At 42.2% G+C, this 22,210-nt stretch overlaps 2 protein-coding genes across 11 annotated transcripts in view; one reads left to right on the top strand and one right to left on the bottom strand.

Annotated features, from left to right (window-relative positions):
* Positions 1-1,870: 1,870 nt before the first annotated feature.
* On the bottom strand, positions 1,871-13,056 carry incenp (inner centromere protein). Of its 2 annotated transcripts, XM_058407864.1 has the most exons (21): positions 12,873-13,056; positions 11,982-12,131; positions 11,781-11,888; positions 10,541-11,169; positions 9,816-9,876; positions 9,646-9,709; positions 9,359-9,485; positions 9,201-9,234; positions 9,016-9,115; positions 8,754-8,888; positions 8,590-8,607; positions 6,803-6,912; positions 5,524-5,647; positions 5,263-5,385; positions 4,238-4,434; positions 4,019-4,127; positions 3,503-3,589; positions 3,330-3,413; positions 3,145-3,240; positions 2,565-2,712; positions 1,871-2,452 (listed from the first exon to the last, which is right to left on the bottom strand). In XM_058407864.1, the coding sequence occupies exons 2-21, from the start codon at positions 12,119-12,121 to the stop codon at positions 2,268-2,270; spliced, it is 2,679 nt and encodes an 892-aa protein (XP_058263847.1). In that variant the 5' UTR covers positions 12,122-12,131; positions 12,873-13,056; the 3' UTR covers positions 1,871-2,267. The 2 variants fall into 2 exon arrangements, with proteins under 2 accessions (XP_058263847.1, XP_058263848.1); XM_058407865.1 differs by lacking the exon at positions 8,590-8,607.
* Positions 13,057-13,320: 264 nt separating this feature from the next.
* The window catches only part of si:ch211-272n13.3 (ankyrin repeat domain-containing protein 26), a 28,764-nt gene continuing 19,874 nt past the window's right edge, over positions 13,321-22,210 (top strand). For 7 of the 9 annotated variants that reach the window (XR_009206458.1, XM_058407454.1, XM_058407451.1 and 4 more), the window contains exons 1-15: positions 13,321-13,735; positions 14,084-14,359; positions 15,399-15,513; positions 15,687-15,860; positions 16,752-16,858; positions 17,011-17,148; positions 17,256-17,404; positions 17,670-17,693; positions 18,426-18,462; positions 18,548-18,629; positions 19,546-19,606; positions 19,685-19,875; positions 21,444-21,570; positions 21,659-21,723; positions 21,829-21,931. Coding sequence is in view for 8 of the 9 variants with exons in the window: in XM_058407454.1 (XP_058263437.1) it covers positions 14,160-14,359; positions 15,399-15,513; positions 15,687-15,860; positions 16,752-16,858; positions 17,011-17,148; positions 17,256-17,404; positions 17,670-17,693; positions 18,426-18,462; positions 18,548-18,629; positions 19,546-19,606; positions 19,685-19,875; positions 21,444-21,570; positions 21,659-21,723; positions 21,829-21,931 (1,573 nt within the window). In the remaining variant the exon portion in view is untranslated. Of the gene's footprint in view, positions 13,736-13,760; positions 13,942-14,083; positions 14,360-15,398; positions 15,514-15,686; positions 15,861-16,751; positions 16,859-17,010; positions 17,149-17,255; positions 17,405-17,669; positions 17,694-18,425; positions 18,463-18,547; positions 18,630-19,545; positions 19,607-19,684; positions 19,876-21,443; positions 21,571-21,658; positions 21,724-21,828; positions 21,932-22,210 lie in introns of those variants that run through there. The other 2 variants (XM_058407450.1, XM_058407452.1) reach the window with 2 other exon arrangements.

Here is a 22,210-nt window from a genome sequence, read left to right as displayed (position 1 = left end):
TACATTTTTCCATTTGTCCCTTAGGGTGAAAGATCCTGGAATAATGAGTGCTGAGAAATCATGTGACCCAAGCTCCAAGGGGTAATCCTGTAATACAGCTAAAAAATAAAATGATTAGAGTAAAAGTAAGATGAAACCTCGTCAGGTGTTTGCAGATCGACCTTTTTTTTGTAATATTATTCAATTTAAAATCTTAACTCTTTTCTCTTACCATTGGCTTACCTACAATAAATGGACCGAGGTTTGTGGACACCTGACCATCACGCCCATATGTGCTTGCTGAACATGTAACAGTTTAGTAATAATATCCTCTTTCTCCTCTGGGAAGGCTTTCCACTAAATTTTGGAACATGGTTGTGGGGATTTTCCCATTCATCCACAATAAATCATTAATGATATCAAGGAGGTTCGGGTGCAGTCAGTGTTCCAGTTCATCCCAAAGGTGCTCAGTGGGGTTGAGGTCACTCAAGTTCTTCCTCTCCAACCTTGAGAAACCACATGTTCATGGAGTCATTGTCATGTTCTTTTTCTTTTGGCTTCTCCCTTCAGGGGTGAATCATCTCTCTCCACCTATCTGCATCAACACTTGCACCCACTAGCTTTATATGCTCATTTATTCCATCCATACACCTCCCGTTGCCTCCTGCCTGGCAGCTCCATGTCCAACATTCTCCAAACAATATACTTACTCTCCCTCCAAACCATCTTAATCTGGCCTCCCTAACTTCACCCCCCAAATGTCCAACGTGAGCTGTCCCTCTGATGTACTCGCTCCTAATCCTGTCCAACCTCGTCACTCCCAAAGAGAACCTCAACATCTTCGAACCACCGTCATGTTGATTTGTATTAATAAGCCTGAAGTTTCCCAAGAAAACTCTCCCCACACCATCACATCAGCCTAGACTGCTGAGTTTAAGTCCATTGATCTGGTACAAAAATTCAGACCAGGCTATGTTTCTGTTGTTTTCAAACTGTCCAGTTTTGACAAGTCTGTCCCCACTGCAGGCTCAGCCTACTGTTCTTGGCTGAGAGAACTGGAACTCAACATGAGCTGCTGTTGGAGACAATCTGACTCAAGGTTTGACATGAAATGCATTCAGATTTGCTTTTTCTTCTCACCACAGTTGTACAAGAGTGATTATGAGAGTTTCTATAGCCTTTCTGTCAGTCTCGCTATTCCGAGAGAGAACTCAAAGTATCTGATGAACTGCCTCTACACTGCTAAGTAAACTCTAGAGACTGCTGTGCATGAGAAATCCAGCTCAGATCAAATCAATAGGATCACATTTCCCCCATATAATGTTTGATGCACATATTAGCTGAAATTGCTGGCCTATGTCTGCATGACTATATGCACTACCACTTGTCTGACTGATTAGATCATTGGTGTTCAAAATAACAGGCTCTGTGAGCATATAAGATCACTGAGAACAAAGACTGCACAAACAATATCAATTCTATATAATTGTGACAGATGTGGATTTAAAAGACATGCAATTTTTTTTTTTTTATAATGTAAGGCTTAACTCCCCAGTTTGGCTGTATACATTTTATTCATTATATTTTTAAGGGTAAAAAAGAAAAATCAAACCTTTATCTACTCCGAATGTGGAAAAAAAAACCCCCCACATAAAACAGCATATTGCTGAAACATATAAAGGGCAACATTTAACAATTTCATTCACTACACATATAAAAACAACAAAAACAAAAAGACAAAGACAGACACTTTGGTACGGAATCAATAGTAAAAATTAATGCAGCGTCACTTCCCCCTCCCTTAGAGCGCTGCGACAAATGATGGACCGCTTAAATCCTGCATGTTCAGAAAGAAAAAAAAGGAAAAGAAAGTGGGGAAGACGACACAAACTGTTGAAATAAATTGCTTCATTTCAAAACACTGAAAAAACAAAGAATATGCAGGTTCAAGCAGATTTATATACATACATAGTGATTATTGGAACCCATTAATTGTATCCCAAAGTGGCATTGCAACTTCATAGTGAATGTATGAAGGCCTCCATTTCTAACAGTACTAACAGTATTAATAAATACTGTAGGTTAAATGAGAGCGGAAACGTGCCCGGCGTTTTGTCGTGAAACGCTTTTGTGTTTTTGTATTACTCTAATTCTGATACATTTTTATAGCACTTTATTTAAGTGAAATCAAATGTTTTATACAAACACAAAACCTAAAATGCTTACATATTAAAAAGAGAGAGAGAGAGAAAGAAAAAAAAAAGACAAGGCTAACAGACAGTTCCCAGCTAGTTAGGCATGGCACCCATGCGTGGAGGAGAGTGCCAGACAGCAGAGCTTGTGCGCTTGTAGAAGCGTGGTTTGGTCTTTAGGAAAATCTTTTCCAGTTTGGGCTGCTCAACATCTCCAAAGTACGTGTGCAGATCCAGTGGGTCATAATATTGTTTCATGATAGCTTGCTGAAGCTGCATGCCTGTATACAAAACAGATATGCTTAATATATTTGCTTAAAACCATTTCTGAGAAAATGTATTAAAACTAATAAAGCAAGTAGAACTAAAAACACACACAAGCTGAAATCTTACCCTCGGCCCATGAAGGGATGGGTTTCCTGGGTGCAGACTCATCATCTGTCGAGTCATCACTGTTCTGGTCCATACCGTAGTCGTCTGGATTGACCAATACAGCAACCTTCTTCCCTTTAGGTGTAATCTGGTAGGACTGAGGAGACTGCTGTAAGGATATAATTAATAAACAGATTAACTTCCAGTGTGGACCAACCCCATCGACACTACTTTTCAACAATCTGTACACAAAAGGAAGGCGACCTTGAGCACATGAATCCATTTCAGCTGTATTTCTCTCAACAAGCGCCATCACGCACACTTTCATCGACGCACTCATGAGGAGTGAAGTGTAATAGTATGTGTGTATGGTGCTATACTGAATATAACAGTCCGTCTGTTTTAATAAATATTTCAGCGGATCTTTACAGCTGCAAGGTCACTGCGTCATCTCAAACCGGGGTTCCATCAACAAAATCTTTAACCGATGACAATTTCAGCTTTGGTCACATTTGCATCTTTTTTGCTATTGTTAAATTCCCAGAACGCCATTACACGATTAATAACCTATAACCTGAATGAAGAACAAACAGTAACTAACCTCGACATCTACAGTAACATTCAGCCCCGTTCCCTTATCCCCAATCGTCTTGTTATGAGCTGCACTTTTACCCGCTGGAGTTTTCATGACCGATTGCTGAAAAAGACAGACAAATGATTACCACGGATACCTGAAAAGAATCGGAATGATCTGTAAATGCATGTAGAAGAGGACAAGCGACTTACCTCAATATCTACAGTAACATTTAGTGCAGGACTGTGTGTAATTGTGGTGTTAAGAGCTTTGCTGATGGGCAGATTTACAACAGTCTGAAAAAGTAGGAGGAAAAAAGTTATTACAACAATTAATGGTAAGGCAGCATAAAGGATTACGGTCATTATTACATCGGTATGCGTACAGTGGTAGTAGGGGGCACAGCAGCAGTAGCAGCAGCACGTTTCTGTTGGGCCAATCTCTCCTCCTCAGCCTTTTTCTGCTCCTCTTCCTGAATGAATAAATAAATAAATAAATAAATAAATAAAAACACTTAAACACTAATAAAACACATTTCTTCCCCCAGAGTATTTTACCATTATTGATTAACGCTCTCCCTAATGTCCCTTTGCTGGGCATGAAACAAAATGGCTTAATTAAAAATAAAGAAAACAAAAATAGACACAGGATGTCTAAAATGACCTTAATATATACTAAGGATAGCTATTGACATTTAAGCAGTAACTCCATAAACTACAAATATTCAGCTACTCCATCTTGAGATATCATGCTAATGAGAATTTTGGATAGATGAACAACCTGAAAATATAATGCTTTCACCTCCTAGTGTATAGACATTTAGCACCATTATTAATACTCAGATGAATGTCCCCATCAAAAGAATTCTACAAAATTACAGCACTAGAGCTCAGACACTGACCTTCCTCCTCTTCTCCTCTAGCTCCCTCTTCTCCTTGGCCGCTCTCTCCAGTTCCTTCTGAAGAGCTATGGCCTTTTCACGCTCCACTCTCTCACGCTCCAGTCGCTCTCTGAAACACAGGTTAACTTCCTATTATGTGTGTCACATTTTTCCCCCTGCAATAGCAAGAACCACCAAAAAATGTGTGAGGGGGGAAAACAAAAAGCACAGAACACCGACCTCTCAGCAGCAGCCTGTCGTTCTCGCTCCCTCTCTCTCTCCTCGCGTTGCCTCTCGCGCTCTCGTTCCTTCTCCTTTTCTTGCTCCTTCTTGAGCTCCAGTGCACGAGTGGCCTCGGCTTGTTTGCGTGCCTTCTCCCGCTCCTCCTCGGCTCTGCGTTTGGCCAGGAGCTCCTGGTGTCGCCGTTCCTCCTCCTCCTGGAGGACCCAAACTTTGTTATATCCAGTATGGATGCATCCTAAATCAGCAACCTTAACTTCTAACTTCAAAAACTGGAAGCATAATAATTTTAAAGTTTACTGGTGTCTCAATACAGAATTATAAAGCTTTGCTCACGAAATATACTAAATTACTTGAGGCCCCTGAGTTCAGCTGTGGATTAAATTCAAGGAGGAGCTCCAAGGAGGATTCCAGCTCAAACCCATTTTCTACAGAGATTGAAAGCTGATGTTACGCAGATGTCAAAGTTGCAACACATGTGATGCTTCTAAAAACTAAAACAAACATAAACCCTGATAAACATGACTGCTTTGGAACATATTAGGGGTTGATTGAAACATGCACACACCCATGTGCAAACTGAGGAATGCAGCTACAACTAATCTACAGTTTTAAAAAAAAGTGCAATTAAGGCTGTACCACATCAGCACTGATAAATAAAGGCCTTCAAATGCAATAAAAATCACATTGATTTTTAAAAAAAAAATACCGAGATCTTTTCTGCAGCACCTTTAAAGCCCACCTGAGGGCAGCACAAACCAAAATTATGGCTCTTTAGCATTAGAGAAATGACAGAGTTACATGATACTAAATAAATTGAGGAACAATACATACGCAGTGCATGTTTGCAATGGATTTTGTTATAATGTTCATATTTCAAAAATAATGATAATGAAATTTAAGTTTGAAAGTGTGCCATTTTGTGCAAAGAATGCATTTTTGAAAGAGTGAGAAAGCTCACATGGCTTCTCGAAGTTAGAAAATATTTCCATTTAGTGGGGATGAGAGAGTACAAGTGTGCTTACAGCTTGCTGAAGCTTTTTCTTCCGCGCTGCCTCTTCCTGTTTCCTGCGAAGTTCCAGTTCCTCTTGACGTTTAGTTGCCACCTTTTTCTTGGCTTTCTCCTCGGCAAGCCGCTCCACACGCAGCTGGGGGTGTAATGTAAGAGAGGTTTACAAATCCAGACTCACAGACCTGTTCAGAGCCTCAGAATCAAATAGTCCGTACAAATTAAACTACACACAACATAAGCATAAAATACTTTTAAATGATGGTTAACAACTAACCATGTCATTTTTCTTCTCAATTTGTGCCATTTTCTCTTCGATTTTCTTTTTCTTTTCCTGCTCCTTCTCCTTTTCTCCCTTCACCCGGGCCTCCACTACTCGTTTCAAACGCTCGTCCCGTTTCCTAACAAGAAATATCAATTTTATAACTTGCACTCATTTTAAGTGTGTACACACAGGCAGGCACAGAGAGACAGGCAGAGACACGCAGGCAGGCAGACACAGAGACAGGCAGAGACACGCAGGCAGGCAGACAGGCAGAGACACGCAGGCAGGCAGACAGGCAGAGACACGCAGACAGGCAGACGCAGAGACACGCAGGCAGACAGGCAGACGCAGAGACACGCAGGCAGACGCAGAGACACGCAGGCAGACAGGCAGAGACACGCAGGCAGACAGGCAGAGACACGCAGGCAGACAGGCAGAGACACGCAGGCAGACAGGCAGAGACACGCAGGCAGACAGGCAGAGACACGCAGGCAGGCAGGCAGACGCAGAGACACGCAGGCAGACGCAGAGACACGCAGGCAGACGCAGAGACACGCAGGCAGGCGCAGAGACACGCAGGCAGGCAGGCGCAGAGACACGCAGGCAGGCAGGCAGGCGCAGAGACACGCAGGCAGGCAGGCAGGCGCAGAGACACGCAGGCAGGCAGGCAGGCGCAGAGACACGCAGGCAGGCAGGCGCAGAGACACGCAGGCAGGCAGGCGCAGAGACACGCAGGCAGGCAGGCAGGCGCAGAGACACGCAGGCAGGCGGGCGCAGAGACACGCAGGCAGGCGGGCGCAGAGACACGCAGGCAGGCGGGCGCAGAGACACGCAGGCAGGCGGGCGCAGAGACACGCAGGCAGGCGGGCGCAGAGACACGCAGGCAGGCGGGCGCAGAGACACGCAGGCAGGCGGGCGCAGAGACACGCAGGCAGGCGCAGAGACACGCAGGCAGGCAGGCAGACGCAGAGACCCGCAGGCAGGCAGACGCAGAGACCCGCAGGCAGGCAGGCAGACAGACGCAGAGACACGCAGGCAGGCAGACAGACGCAGAGACACGCAGGCAGGCAGACAGACGCAGAGACACGCAGGCAGGCAGACAGACGCAGAGACACGCAGGCAGGCAGACAGACGCAGAGACACGCAGGCAGGCAGACAGACGCAGAGACACGCAGGCAGGCAGACAGACGCAGAGACACGCAGGCAGGCAGACAGACGCAGAGACACGCAGGCAGGCAGACAGACGCAGAGACACGCAGGCAGGCAGACAGACGCAGACAGGCTTTCATACTTTTTAATTTCTTCCTGTTTCCTCCTCCTCTCCTCCTCCAACTTTCTCTTTCTTTCATTTTCTTGTTCAATCTTCTTGTTAAGTGCATCCCATTTCTGTCGCTCCCGTTCCTGACAGAAGAGGGCATAGGTCAGAGAGTAATGACAAACAGATACACATAGTGCTGATGGACATGGAGTGATTAAAGTGGAAATGTTAATTGGGTTGGAATTGAGGATGATTATGATGGTTCACAGCCGGGTGTTGGAGTAGTAAAGCACAGCCAAACTTTCAGGAAGGTCTACTTAGATACACTGATCTAGTACGAGAGTCCATTACCCCAAAACACAAGTACCTAGATCAGCACCACAGATTAAAGCTAGTTTTGCATCTAGGTTTATTAGAAGGTCATGAATTTATGGTGCCAAACACTAGGTGTTTTTCCACTGAACAGTGCAGCACAGGAGAGGAGGATGAACCAGAACCAAGGACAATCAGCATCTAGGCCAAATACATGTTTGTTTCTTGTCATGTAAAATTTGTTGTATATCTGCGGTAGCTTGTGATGGGCAGGAGAAAACGCAAGATGCACCGATCCTGACGTAATGACTGAATGCACTCCTAAACAGTGTCATGAGACATCATGAGAAATGAACTCAGATACAGTACATTGGTTTTCAGTACAAAGGTTTTGTAAATCATTGAATTCAGGGGTTGGGCTTGGCCTCTTAGTTCCAGTGAAAGGAACTCTTAATGCTTCAGCTTCATACCAAGACATTTTGGACAATTTCATGCTCCCAACTTTGTGGATGACCCCTTCCTGTTCCAACATGACTGTATACCAGTGCACAAAGCGAGGTCCATAAAAGACATGGATGAGTGAGTTTGGTGTGGAGGAACTTGACTGGCCTGCACAGAGTCCTGACCTCAACCCCATAGAACATCTCTGAGATGAATTACAGCAGAAACTGCGAGCCAGGCCCTCACAATGTGCTTCCAATGGAATGGTCAAAAACTCCCATTGACACACTCCTAAACCTTGTGGCAAGCCTTCCCAGAAGAGTTAAAGCTGTTATAGCTGCAAAGGGTGGGCCGACTCCATATTACATTCATGTGCATGTAAAGTCAGACATTCCATCTTTGGCCTGGTTCGCATTCTCCGCTCTAATTCATCCTAAAGGTGATCCATCAGGTTGAGATCAGGACTGTGCAGGCCAGTCAAGTTCCTCCACACCAACCTTGCTCATCCATGTCTTTATTGACCTTGCTTTGTGCACTTTGAGCACTTTGGTGCACAGTCATGTTGGAACAGGAAGTTGTCCAAATTGTAAATGGACAGAAATTAGAACCAAATTGAGAAAGAACATAGCACTGCTTACACGGTAGAGTAAAAAAAAAAGCTTGATCAGGGGGTAATTTCATGACCACCACATTAAGTCATGCTGCACTGTCAAGTGGAAAGATACTAGAAAAGACAGCACCTTGTTGCTAAAACACCCCACCTCACACCTAATTCTGTGCACAAGCTATAATGAAGGCAATAATGTAGAGTATGGAATTTGATACATTAACATTCTGCAGAACCTGGTCAGTGTGAACATGCGAGCCACAATACACAATCCCAAGCAGACCAGATTTTAAGACTAACACTAATGTTGACGCAACTACCGAGGACTACACAAATGAGAACAGGGTGAACCGTTACACCACCATAGGTTAGGTGAAAAAGGTAAGCTCCCAGTTACATGTGCACGTGCACACACACCAGAGATAAGGCTGCAGTGGATTACACCAAGGTTTGCACTTACCACTGAGCCAGTGCTCAACTGGGGGAACAGAGAAGAGCAGGATTACTAGCTCAGCAAGTACACTATTATCTACTTTTAACTGATTAACAGTGATCACATGTATACAAATTCTAAACCCACAAAACTATTCGGGTGACAAGGCGCAAGGCGAGACGACAAATTACCTTGACCTCAAGTTTTCCGCTCTGCTTAATGAAGGACTTCATGACTGAAGTGCGCCCAAGAGAGCTTGGTGTCATCATCAGCAGCTGGTTCTTCTGCACCGTGTGCAGGAAGGAGCGCATGCCAGGTGTGATGCCCTGTAATGACCATAATAAATCTTATGTAGTTAACCAGAAACTGGACCAAGGAGACCATTTTGATGATTTCAATATCAAAAACATTTATATTATAGAATATGGAGAGACAGGGGGGAAGCTGACTTACAGTCATGTACTTCTTAGGGGGAGAGTGCTTCTTCTTGGGGGTGCAAATTGCTTCAACTGCTGCTTCTGCAGCTGCACGCTTGGAAGCGGTGCGAGAGGCCCTGAAATACACACAAATCACTAGTACACACTAATTCAAAGCTACACACTAAAATAAAACAAAGTGCATTAACAATGCAAGCTCACCGAACATCATCCTGAGTATTTTTCCCACTGTCATCTATGGATAAAACAAACACCATTGTTATAAACATTTCATAACTTGAATTAAAAGGCTGTTAAACTACACCATGAATTTAACAGCCACTTTAACTCTAACTGGAAGATTCAGACAAAAGCGGTACCGGATACTGAGGGCCGAGCCATGGAGCGCGTGAATCGGCAGTTTTCCTGGACACTCGGAGATGGTGCCATCTCTTCCTCCACCAGTATGGGAACATTTTCCTCTACCAGTTTCACAGGCTCAGTCTCCTGATTAAGCACATACACACAAATTCCCTAAATTACTCAAAAATGTATGATCATGGCAGTTAATGAATTTTACTTGTGTTTTCCAATCCATATGTTGCTGGTCATTATGAACCATGAATAGCCCATGAGTTAATCAAAGCGTGCTAATGAACGTCTTTACCTCAGGCTGGGTTGACGGAGTTTCAGCGTTAGATTCTGCGTCTGGCTCTTCCTCAGTAACCACCCTATAACAGAGGCAGCCATTCATCTTATATCAGCTTCGTTCACTCGAAGATCTAAATTAAAAAATCCATAACAAACTACAGGAATGAAAGCAAAAATCAGACTTACACTTCCATCTTGTCCTCCATCTCATCATTATCCTCTGGTTCTACATCCACAGACACATCCCCTAAACAAACAGGTCAAAAACAAACAAACAAAAAAAAAAAAGACAACAATAGTTATACAAAGCAGCAATAGACAACCAGTTTTACTTTAACTTTTACACAATTTATATCACAATCACAGCAACTTCCACAATGAAGTTATGACTAAGCTTTGGATCCAAGTCCAACATCTATGTTAACAGCAGCATTGCGGTGAACTGATGCTCCCATTTCTGAAACTACTAAGAGTCAGACTTGATACAATCAGTTCTTACAAAATCTATAATTAAGCCAACTTAAGTTATAAACTTATGCAAGTTGTAAAACAAGCTTTTCTGCCTGGAGCTAATTTCCCATTAAAGACGTTTTGTGATTATGCCTTACGCAGTGACATCACATTCTTTAGCAAGCAGCTGACAGTTTTTTGCTTTGTTAGTAAAAATAAAAATTGTATGATACATTTCCACAAAAAATATCCTTCCTGATTTTCTCATGCCACCTAATGGAGGTACACAAACATAGACCTATGATCTATAGTGTACTGATCAGCTGTTTCAGATAGTTTCTACGATTTAATTTGCATAAATTTAACTCGGACAGAAAACCTAGCAATTCTTCATAACAAGTGCAACTATCCTAACCTTCATGACTCAAATCCAGTGTGCATTTCTGTCTGTGTAAGCTTACCACTGACTGTGCTGCTACATGTTGAGTTGCCCAACCTGGCTTTCTTCTTCAGAAACGAGCGTCGAGAAGCACGCCGCACTGCTTCCTGAGTCATGCTATGCCTGAGGCCTGCAAGAGAGCGCCGTACCACCAGGGATTGTCGGCCCGATTTCCGTGCCGATGCCTGGCCTCCTGCAGCCGCAATGGTAATCTTCTGTGCAGAGCGGCTTGGAGAGGGAGAGCACTGGAGCAACTTTTCAGCAGAAAGACGCTCGGCAGCGGGGACTTTCACCACAACCTCAGACACCAGCATCTGCACAGGAGATGAAGAGCTGCTTGACTCCTCTACCTTGTGCTCCTGCTCCCTTGAAACATTTTCAGGTGACTGTGGAGCTGTCGACTCCTCCTCCACCTTCTCAGCTTGTTCCTTTGCCTTGGCAGCTGCTTTGGTGCGCGTGCTACGTTTGACTGGCTCACTTTCTGCAGCTGTACCGGCAGCGGCTTTATTACGTCGTGTGCGGCGAACAGGCTCCTCAGCCACACTGTCAATACTGCTACTGGGGACATGTGCATCCACCAACTCAGAGATAGAATTGAGAGTGAGCTGGACTGAGGAACGTCGCAGGTTACTGCGCTTCCCCTTAGAGAAACTGAAGAGAGAACAAACAAAAGAAGGAAAAGATTGTTATAGCTGGCACACAACATATTTAAAGATTTCTAAGGATGCCTATTATATAAAAAAAATCTTGTCTGACAAATACATTGACCAGGCATAACATTATGACCACCTGCCTAATATTGTGTTGGTCCCCCATTTGCTGCCAAAACAGCCCTGACCCGTCGTGCACTGTGTATTCTGACACCTTTCTATCAGAACCAGCATTAACTTCTTCAGCAGTTTGAGCAACAGTAGCTCACGGGCCAGCCTTTGCTCCCAACATACATCAATGAGCCTTGGCCGCCCATGACCCTGTCGCCGGTTCACCACTGTTCCCTTTTTTTGCACCACTTTTTTGCACGCTTGTCCATTTTTCTTGCTTCTAACATCAACTTTGAGAACAAAATGTTCACTTGCTGCTTAATATATCCCACCCACTAACAGGTGCCATGATGAGGAGATAATCAGTGTTATTCACTTCACCAGTCAATGCTCATATTGTTATGCCTGATCGCTGTCCATCTAGGTGTTAGAACAACAACAAACTGGCCATGAAATATTACAAATTTTTACAAACACCACTTCTACGGTATAAACCCTCACCGTCTTTTGCTACGAGAGTCGCTGAGCTCCGTAGACACCCGTTTCCTCCGGTTCGTCTTTTTCTGCGATGGCGTCTTTGGCATGAGCTCTGGCTCTGTGCTGAAGTCGCTGCAATGTAAATACTGAGAATTATCTCCACATAATGAGAGTAATAAAAATGGATTCAGTCACAACAGCATAACACAAATCTGGATTGTGTACCTGGAGAACATGCGCTTAGCCTCCTGCTGAATCTCCTCCAGCCATACCATGTGAATACTCTCGATCTCATTGGTGAACTCCTGCAGCTTCCCATTGAACACCTGCACGAGGGAGCGAGTGGCCTCTGGGAGGGAACTCATGGCTGCGTCCCTTAGTAATAATTACATGAGATTATTGAATGAGGGATGATGTCAGAAGTAAGAAGAAAAAAATGCACAACATGAGTTAGAGCTAGACATCAGGAAAATGCACAATGGACATGTATGTATGCCTTTAGAGGCAGATCACTATACTGAAAAGAGATCTGACTTCATGTATACTGATTGTCAATACTGAGTGTCCAGACTCTCATTAGACTCAGATATGACAAAAGATCTATAAGGATTTATTCTGTGTGCCATGAAAACAGGGACCAAAGCACCTGGCTTTTATTAACCTTACCTCTGCTTAGAAACTAGTCTTATCTCAAATCCTCCAGGTTATTTACTTCTAGCTGATGGAAGGCTTATTCTGAATGGTTAAATAAGATGGAAGACATCACCATCTGTGCCATGGTAAAGATCTAGCTTATTGTCGAATACGTTATGTTTAATTCAACCGGATGCTAGCTACCTGACAGAGGCTAACTAGCTATCTTAGCAATGCGTCTAAAAACATTTGGCATGTTTAGCAATACATTGCATGCATAACTCGGAAAACAGAAACACAACTTTTTAAAAAAAATATATATATATATATATATATAAATATAAATATGAAATTAAAATAACATTAGGAAATTTACTAAGCAACGGTTAACATTGAGCTAATGCGCTTAACGTTGAAGCCTTGCTATCAAATAAAAGCTAACGGACTTTAGATTTCAAATAAATAAATTAAAACACATGATACCTTTCGTTTTTTAAAAAAAATATAAGCCTAACAGTTCACACAGTCCGACGTCTTCTTTTGGCCCCGTGTGTCTCCTTTTATTCTTTTCATAAACATACAAATCCCACTGCGCTACAAAAAGTAAAAAACAACCGCCATTCCACTGTTACATGAAAACGTCTCCTCGAGCCACCCGCTCTAAACGGTTTAAGTAGTTTAAAATTCTCAGCACACCAATCATAAGCTGCGCGCGAGCTCATTGGCTAATTTTCGTGTCCGTCAAACCTGACGTGACCAATCGCAACCAGGGAAAGTGGAGCTGAAACAAAATAGGCGGTCCTTATAGGTCCTGAAATTGTATTGGACAACATGGACGTCGATCATTGATTCAAACCACCCAATCCAAATAAAACTGAAAGGGTTTAGCTCCGCCTTCTGGCATATATTTTTTTCCACCAAAGGTAAAAGAAACAAAAACAAAAACAATAACTAAGGTACACTAGCACGCGTGAAGTAATTTTACTCTAGGTACTCAGATTGTCGTCCCCATGTACATTACAGTCTGAAAATAAGTTTAAAAAAATCTAATTTATTGATGGATTTAAACCGGATTTTAATCCGTTTTTAAAACCGCGAGTACAGCAGCTTGAATCAGATGCTCAGACACTGTGGCGTTGCCTTGGTTACCCAGCTAGCCTAGCGTTGGATTCAGCGTCCCTGTTGGTGATCAGCTAGCTGGCTAGCTATGGCGGAAGAATTTCAGTAATCAGGTCCTGGTTAGCTAGTTAATGCTTAAACCTTTTATTCATTTAAGCGTTAAGTGTTTATAGAAAGTGAGTTTGTAATGAAGTCTTTTCATCCCAGTTTGCCTGTTGATCACCAAGGTGAGTTAATGCTGGTCGAGAAAATGTTAGCTAGCTAACACTGTTAGATCTAGCTCGTGGATGAACTCAAATCTAATCTAACAAGTAAACTTAACCAGTGAACAAAACGAGCTATAAGTTATGTGTGGGCTGCTAGCTAGTTGATTAGCTTGCTGTGGCTGATCGATGATCCTCTGATACTATGTGATGGCCATTTATCTTGAACGGTAGGTTAATCAAGAAGAGGGTTTCAGTCCATTAAGGTCGTTTCTCATACAGAGCTGATATCTAAACAGTGGACTTCATTGATGTGTTATGTCCTTGGACTTAACGCTTAACGTGAATCCTCTTAACGCATTTTATTTTTAGTAAGATGAGCCTGTGTCTGAGGTGAACCTGTACGAAGAATGCAGTATTGCTGCTGTGGACTGCACTGCTGTACAAGATGAAGAAAATCTTCCATTTCACCAAAAGAAGAAAAGGTTCTCCAAGTGCGTCTGAGACCGCCAGTGTGCTCTCTGTCGGGTATGACCTGAAGGAGAAAGACTTGGGCAAGGTGCACAAAGCTGCATTCACAGGAGATGTAGCTAAACTCAAGCAGCTCTCCAAAAAGAACGATTTAAACCAGCTTGATAAAGAGAACAGGTGAGTTGTTGGGATATGACATGTCACTAACAGTGTAATAACATAGTGTGTTTCCAGCTTCAGTTAATCGAAGACAGATAACTAGTTAACTAGGGATTAGGAACTTCTGGAGTATATTCTTCATCTTATACACTATATTGCCAAAAGTTTTTGGATACTCCTTGAAATCACTGAATTCAGGTGTTGTTTTTTGGGGTTGGGCTCAGCTCCTTAGTTCCAGTGAAAGGAACTCTTAATGCTTCAGCTTCATACCAAGATTATTTTGGACAATGTCATGCTCCCAACTTTGTGGATAGAGTTTGGGGATGACCCCTTCCTGTTCCAACATGACTGCACACCAGTGCACAAAGCAAGGTCCATAAAGACATGGATGAGCGAGTTTGGAGTTTCTCGTCCTGGATAAGTGCCTGACCTCACAAATGCGCTTCTAGAGGAATGGTCAAAAATTCCCATAAACACACTCCTAAACCTTGTGGAAAGCCTTCCCAGAAGAGTTTAAGCTGTTATAGCTGCAAAGGGTGGGCCAACTCCATATTACATTCATGTGCAGGTAAAGGTTTTGGCCAGGCTCGCAGTCTCCGCTCCAATTCATCCCAAAGGTGTTCTATGGGGTTGAGGTCAGGACTCTGTGAAGTTCCTCCACACCAAACTCACTCATCCATGTCTTTATGGACATTTTACGGTCTTTATTATTCACCAGCTTTGTGCACTGGTGTGCCGTCATGTTGGAACAGGAAGGGGTCATCCCCAAACTGTTCCCACAAAGCTGGGAGCATGAAATTGTCCAAAATGTCTTGGTATGTTGAAGCATTAAAAGTTCCTTTCACTAAAGAAAGAACCCAACCCCTGATAAACAACACCTGAATTCAATGATTTGGAGGGGTGTCCAAGAACGTTTGGCAAAATAGTGTACATAGATTTGTGTTATACTGTATGTGTATTGTTAAGGTTAAAATTCCAGTTACAGTGCTGCTTCCAGAGCATGAACGAATTGTTGTATTTTTAAAAAAAAAATGCATTTGTGTGTTTGGACTTGCAGAACTGCACTACATATAGCATGCGTTCATGGACACACAGAAGTAGTTCAGTATTTGGTGGAAAACAAAGTTAAACTCAACCTATGTGACAATCAAAACCGCTCCGCCTTAATGAAGGTATGACCAGGTTTCCTTGTTTATTTACTTTTTCTCAAAGTGCTGGCTTATTAGTGTGCTAACTAGACAGTTAATTCTGTTTATCAACTTAAAATATGAGCACTATCATATAGTTGTTTTACTCAGCATGCCTACTTCAATGTGTTTGTTGCGTTTTCTTTGGGTCTTGGTAGGCGGTGCAATGCCAGCAGGATCGCTGTGTGTCCATCCTCCTTGAGCATGAGGCAGATCCCAACTTGGTGGATATCAATGGGAACACATCGTTGCACCTGGCTGCCCGCATCCCCTCAGTACCTGTGGCGTTGAAGCTTCTCGAACATGAGGCAAACATCAATGCCCAGAACAAGGTGACGCCACAACACAGTGTTTTCACCAGCATTCCATTCCACTTCATCCCTTAGGGATACATTTCCGTTATCCAAGTGGCACGATGAAATTGTACTGTTACAAACCAACAGCTGAAAGCACAAGAGGACTTTACCTTTCTTTCTGATCAGATCCTAGCTTTTAGTGTATAATGATGGTTTTAGTTAAATACTATACATACACTATATTTTGCCAAAAGTTTTGGGACACCCCTCCAAATTATTGAATTCAGGTTTTCCAACATGACTGTGCACCAGTGCACAAAGCAAGGTTCAGAAAGACGTGGAGGAACTTGACTGGTCTGCACAGAGTCCTGACCTCAACCTTTATCCCTTTAACCTTTATTTGGGATGAATTAAAGCGGAGACTCTGAGCCATTCCAAAACTGGGCCGTCTGCCTTTACATGCACATGAATGTAATATGGAGTTGTCCCACCCTTTGCAGATATAACAGCTTCAGATCTTCTGGGAAGGCTTTCCACAAATTGTAGGAGTGTGTTTATGGGAATTTTTTACCATTCCTCTAGAAGCGCATTTGTGAGGTCTGTCACTGATGTTGGACGAGAAGGTCTGGCTCACAGTATCCGCTCTAATTCATCCCAAAGATGGTCTATCAGGTTGAGGTCAGGACTTTACACCAAACTTGCTCATTCATGTCTTTATGGACCTTGCTTTGTGCCTCTGGTGTGCAGTCAAGTTGGAACAGGAAGGGCTCATCCCCAAACTGTTCCCACAAAGTTGGGAGCATGAAATTGTCCAAAATAGTATGCTGAAGCATTAAGGGTACCTTCACTGGAACTAAGAGTCCAAGCCCAACACCTGAATTCAATGATTTGGAGGATGTCCCAAAACTTAGTTTAATGTGTTTGTAGGAAGGCAATACTCCCCTGATGTTGTCAGTGGAAGAAAATCATGCAGAGATGGCTGAATTTTTGCTTAAGGAGGGGGCAGATGTCAATCTGCAGAACCAGGAGAGAAGGTAAGATTGCTAGTCCTAAAATTTAAATCTCAAGTAAACGATAAGCATCTTGACACCCACCAGTTACTTGATATAACAAATAATATATACTGTATTCTTGTTGAGCTGCCAATAACGCATTCAGATCTTTTACACATGTTTTTGTCCACAAGAACCCCTTTACTGATTGCTGCTTGCAATGGACAAATAAGTATGGTGCGACTGCTGTTGCAGTACAATGCTGATATCACTGTGAAGGATAATAAAGGATGGTCATCTGACGACTATGCTGTGATGAATGGGCATCATGCGTAAGTGCCTTGTTTGTTTATGTGTGAGATACAAAGTTTCAGCCACAAAACCGCTGAAGTTGTAGAAACAGTACAGAGACCTAATCCATATTGCGAATGATTTCCAGTTGTTCCCATCTGATCATTGAGCATGGGACGAAGAGGAAGCCATTGCAGTCACCCTCAAATCTCGCCTTCAGTAAAAACAAGCAGACTTCACTCTTGGGCAGTCCTGAGTCTGGCTTTGCTCTTGGAGGTCCAGCTCTAGGCAAAGATGGTGAGTGCTCTGAGGATGTTTCATATATTCCACATGATTCAAAATGAATGATCTTCAGATTTGTCATGTTTCATTATTGGAAATAGCGACTGCAGAACCTTAATCATGTTAGGAGGCTGTGTTAACATATTATAACTCTTATTTCATTCTCATCTGTGTCAGATGTCAGAATGCTTGTATCATACTTTGCAATGTTCCATCTGAAGTCCTTTTATTTTCCTCCCAATCATATGACTTGCATTTGCATGTTAATGGAAAACTGCAGGAGGAAGTGCAAAAGAAGGGAAAGGTATAACGAACCGCTAATATTCCACAGAGCAGACACGACACCGCCAATTAGCTAGTTCATGAAAATACGTATATGGTGGGGTCCAAAAGTCTGGTACCATTTGGAAATAACAGAAGTTTAAAGACATTTTTAATAATAGGTTTATTATCTTGTTCTGCACTGTTTCTAAAACACCATTTAAAAGCAAGATAAGAGTTTGTATGTGCTACGTTGTACAAAATGGTCAGGTTTATATTGAGTCTTCATTGAAGCATGTCATCAGAAGACACTGTGATGGATTTGACAATCCATCCATTTATCAAGTTTGTGCCAGCTTGAGTTTATGCTGTCATTACAGCAAAAGGCCAAATATTAACAAATTATTGCTGGTAATGTATTGAAAAGTCTGTATTCGATTAAATAAATGCAATATGGAAGCATCGTCATTGGCAGTCTCAGACTTTTGGACCTCACAGTATTTGTGTTGATGATGATGATGGTGTGAGTAGACTATAGGAGAATAGAATAGAATGAGAAACTAATAGAAATATCCCCTGAAATTGTCAAATGATTGATTTAGTTTCATACTAATACAACCCAAATTGTCTGATCTGATTGTCAGTTATTATCTATCATTTTTTATTATCTGCATTGTATAGGAAAATAACATAGTAAGTCATAAATTTAACATAAGCATCATTTTAAATTTATCCACGATGATGTGTAGTGATGTTGGTCAATTGTGGTTTCCAGATACAGAGGACAATTCCCATGCAGAGTCTATCAGTAGGTAAGAAATCATGCAGAACAACTAGTAATTGATAAGGCTGGTGTGTGAGTATGAGACCATCTTACTTATAAAATCCACATTCTAGAGCATCAAAAAGTGGCCCTGCCGATTCCTGGCCCTCTACAGACGACGATAATGATGACCAAGAGCTTGATCTCGGTCCAAAGGTAATTATGAGTGTCCTGCATTAATTCCTATACTGGAGACATGTTCTCTTTTGCAGATCTTTGTAGTGTAAACAATTCGAAAACATATATGCATCTGACATAAATGAAAACAACTGATGTAAATCTGCACTATGCCAGTATCATGAATAATGCAGGAATAAGCAGTGACGTGTTAGCTCACAATGTCCTCTAAGAGATTGCTCAGATATTTTGCAGTAAATACTGGCAACTGCTAGCTTGATGGAAAATTGAGTCTTTAAGCAGTACTGACTAAAGGAAATATTATAGACCAGGTCTGCGATTCTATCCTGGATATCGTTTGTTTTTGGATGAGATACTGTTTCATTGGGCCCAGCAATACTTATTCATTTCCAAGGAGATTCAGTTTAGTTTACCTCCATGCAGAATTATTGTCCCAGTATACACTGATCAGGCATAATATTATGACCACCTGTCTAATATTGTGTTGGTCTTCCAGATCTGGCACCAAGATGTTAGCAGCAGATCAGGACTTAAAGGATACTTTTGATAGATACTGACCATTGCAGACCAGGAACACCCCACAAGAGCTGCAGTTTTGGAGATGCTCTGATCCAGTGGTCTAGCCATCACAATTTGACCCTTGTCAAACTCTGTCAAATCCTTACGCTTGCCCATTTTTCCTGCTTCTAACACATCAACTTTGAGGACAAAATGTTCACTTGCTGCCTAATATATCCCACCCACTAACAGGTGCCATGATGAGGAGATCATCAGTCTTATTCACTTCATCTGGCGGTGGACATAATGTTATGGTTGATCAGTGTAGTGTAACTGGCTGAATACAGTATAATAACATATGTTTGAGGTGTTCCTTTTGTTTTGTACAAAGTTAATATATTTTCCTCAAAATAACATCAAACCTGTTTTGTTGTAGAAACCTCAAAAGCTAAACTTGAAGAAACTCATGAGTGCCTCCAAACTCGAGGGGAAAAGATGTAAGTACCATACCAGATGTTTAGTACATCTTCCTTTAGCTTGTGGCTATGCTTTAACCTGAATCCCCTGCCCTGTAGTCACTGTCGATAAGGATCCAGATAAATCCTGGAGTGGAACTGAATCCGAGCCTATCAGCGAGGGCAATGCAGTAGAGCACGTGGCTTTCCCTGGTAGCAGTTCCTTCACCCAGCTTCCTGTTACCCCTAAACCTCTATCCTTTTCCAATCTTCCCCAGATGACCTCCACCCCCCTTATCAGTTCCCAAAAGGTAATCTCACCAGTTAGTCTCTCACACTGGTCTTCTAAATTCTGCTTTTCTATCCTTTTGTCTATGCATTCCGTCCCATCCTTGTGGGGTAGGTGAGGAGTCTGAAGTCTCAGAGTTGCCCCACGGCAGCAAATCGGATGTAGAAGCCAGTGAAAGTTCAGAGGAAGAAGAATCAGAGGAAAGTGATGATGTTGAAGATGAGGATGAAGAAGAGGAGGAGGATGAAGAAGAAGAAGACGATGAAGATGATGAAGAAGAGGAAAATGAAGAAGATGAAGATGACGAAGAAAGTGATGGTGAAAAAGAAGAAGAGGAGGAGACCATTGTTGCAAAAACACATGAAGGCGATAATGGGAGAGAAGTTCCTGAGATGCAAAAAATCACAGCTGACCTTCAGATGCAGTCTGATGTAAACCTGGAGCCTACAATACAGCCTGAGCCAGCGAACACATTGATTGAGGAAAGTGACCACACTATGGAGCACTTTAGTTTGATGGGGGCAGAAAGCATAGAGACAGAAATAGAGGGCATAGCGAGACAAAACATAATGCGTTCAGAGAACCCAGATGATGCCATGGAGAAGGCAGTTCCACACACACTAGCTATAGAAGCTAGCTCTCTATTATCAGGCATTAGGGTGGAATCAGCACTCTCTGATGAAGACGAAAATGATTACAGTAACACATGTGTCACAGAAGCATTTAGAACACCTCTACAAATTGCAGGATCTACACCAAGAACTGAGAAGAATTGTGAAGGTGATGGTGATGAGAACTGGGATGAAGATGAAGACAATGAACCTTCCAATTGCATGGTATCTAAGCAACCTCATGAAATAGGCGATGAAAAACATTTCACTAATGACATAAAGGCTGATGATTCTCTTTCACATGCACTCCCTCAGTCCACAAATCAGGACAGAGCAGATGATAATAGCAATCAAGAAAATGTAAATGATATAACCAAGCCATCAGACTTAAACCCTCTGAGATATAAAGAAGAACCTGAAAGCTCAGAAGACACCTGGGGATCTGGCTCAGATCATGAAAAAGAAGGTTTAGAGGAAGGTGACACTTTAGATATTAAGCCAGTTAATCTTCAGTTTTATGAGAGGGAACGTATAAGAGCTGAGGACCGGACAGTAATACATGATGATGATGATGAGAATTTGCCAGTGTCCATGATCGTTGGCAGTGATGATTTAGAAGATACAGAAAGTCACATGAGGTTACCTGCGGAACATGCAGAGGATGGAGAAATTGTATATCTTGAAGAAATCCCACAGACAGTCATTGATGACATTGATGTGTCTTCTCATTCTGATAAGGATGACAAAGATGAAGGGCTTGGAAATTTAAAGGTACAAGAGCATGTACATCATATCATTCCAGGGCGAGGAACATTACAGGTAGAAAGAAGCCTTGGATAGTTATAAAATGGGTTTTAAGTTGTTTTGGTGCATTACAGTGGGAATTATTCATTTCTTCCATTCTGTTTTCTTCATGCAAACTCTTCATCCAATCTCTAATGTTGCCCGTTACTATTAACAAATCTTTTTTTTTTTTCAGGAAAGAGAGGAAAAATCATCTTCAGAAGATGAATATGAAGAAGAAGACATGGTTGAAGAATGTGATGAAGTACAAAATGAAAAAGCAGAGTTTGATCATCTACCAAAGGCAGAAAAGTCGAAAAGGGGTGAGGTTTAAAACCGTACAGAACCATGTAAAGCTTATAAAAGACATTTTCACGTATTTCATGAAGTTATTTAAACCCTGCATTTCAGATTTCTTGTCAGAGCTAGGAATTGAAAAGGAAGACGAGGAAGAGGATTCCCCATGGGACTCAGAGGTTTAGCTGCTAAAATAATATACAGTCCTATACCTATATTCAAACTGCACTTCAACACATAGACATGATCACTGCCTCTTACTCTCTCTCTCGCTTCTCTCTCAGTCTGGGTCAGAGAGTCCAAGCAAAAAGGAGCGGGAAAGTGGGCTGAACTCCCCAACCAAGTCACATAAACCCATGTCCAGTATTCGTGAGGAGAGCAATGACGGTATGTAAGCTATATCACTGTTTTCCCTTACATGCTTAGAGCTGGAAAGCAGTTTTAAACAGGACAAGCTTTGCATCAGTAAACCATCTCTGCAGCCATTTCATGCCTTAAGAAACATTCAAAGCTGAGAATACATTTTTATTGTGGTGCACTGCTTCTGCTTTTTATCAACTGATGCCATCCAAGCATTTCCCTACTGACTTTACATTAAAAGTAATATATTTTTTAATGGACAGTTGAGTATATTTGACAATTTTTCTATAAATCATTCCTTTTTTT

This window comes from Hemibagrus wyckioides, linkage group LG14, assembly GCF_019097595.1.
Source record: "Hemibagrus wyckioides isolate EC202008001 linkage group LG14, SWU_Hwy_1.0, whole genome shotgun sequence".
In the NCBI taxonomy this organism is placed as follows: Eukaryota; Metazoa; Chordata; class Actinopteri; order Siluriformes; family Bagridae; genus Hemibagrus; species Hemibagrus wyckioides.
Note: the sequence above shows the minus strand (reverse complement) of the source record. Positions and strands in the feature narration are given on the sequence as shown.

Excerpts from the sequence above, each read along its gene's own strand:
- incenp (XM_058407864.1), bottom strand. The coding sequence starts at position 12,121 with ATGAGTTCCCTCCCAGAGGCCACTCGCTCCCTCGTGCAGGTGTTCAAT. Across the intron at positions 9,877-10,540 it reads ATGTAGCAGCACAGTCAGTG|GGGATGTGTCTGTGGATGTA; the intron begins GTAAGCTTACAC and ends CTGTTTGTTTAG. Across the intron at positions 4,435-5,262 it reads AGAAAAAGCTTCAGCAAGCT|GAGGAGGAGGAACGGCGACA; the intron begins GTAAGCACACTT and ends TGGGTCCTCCAG.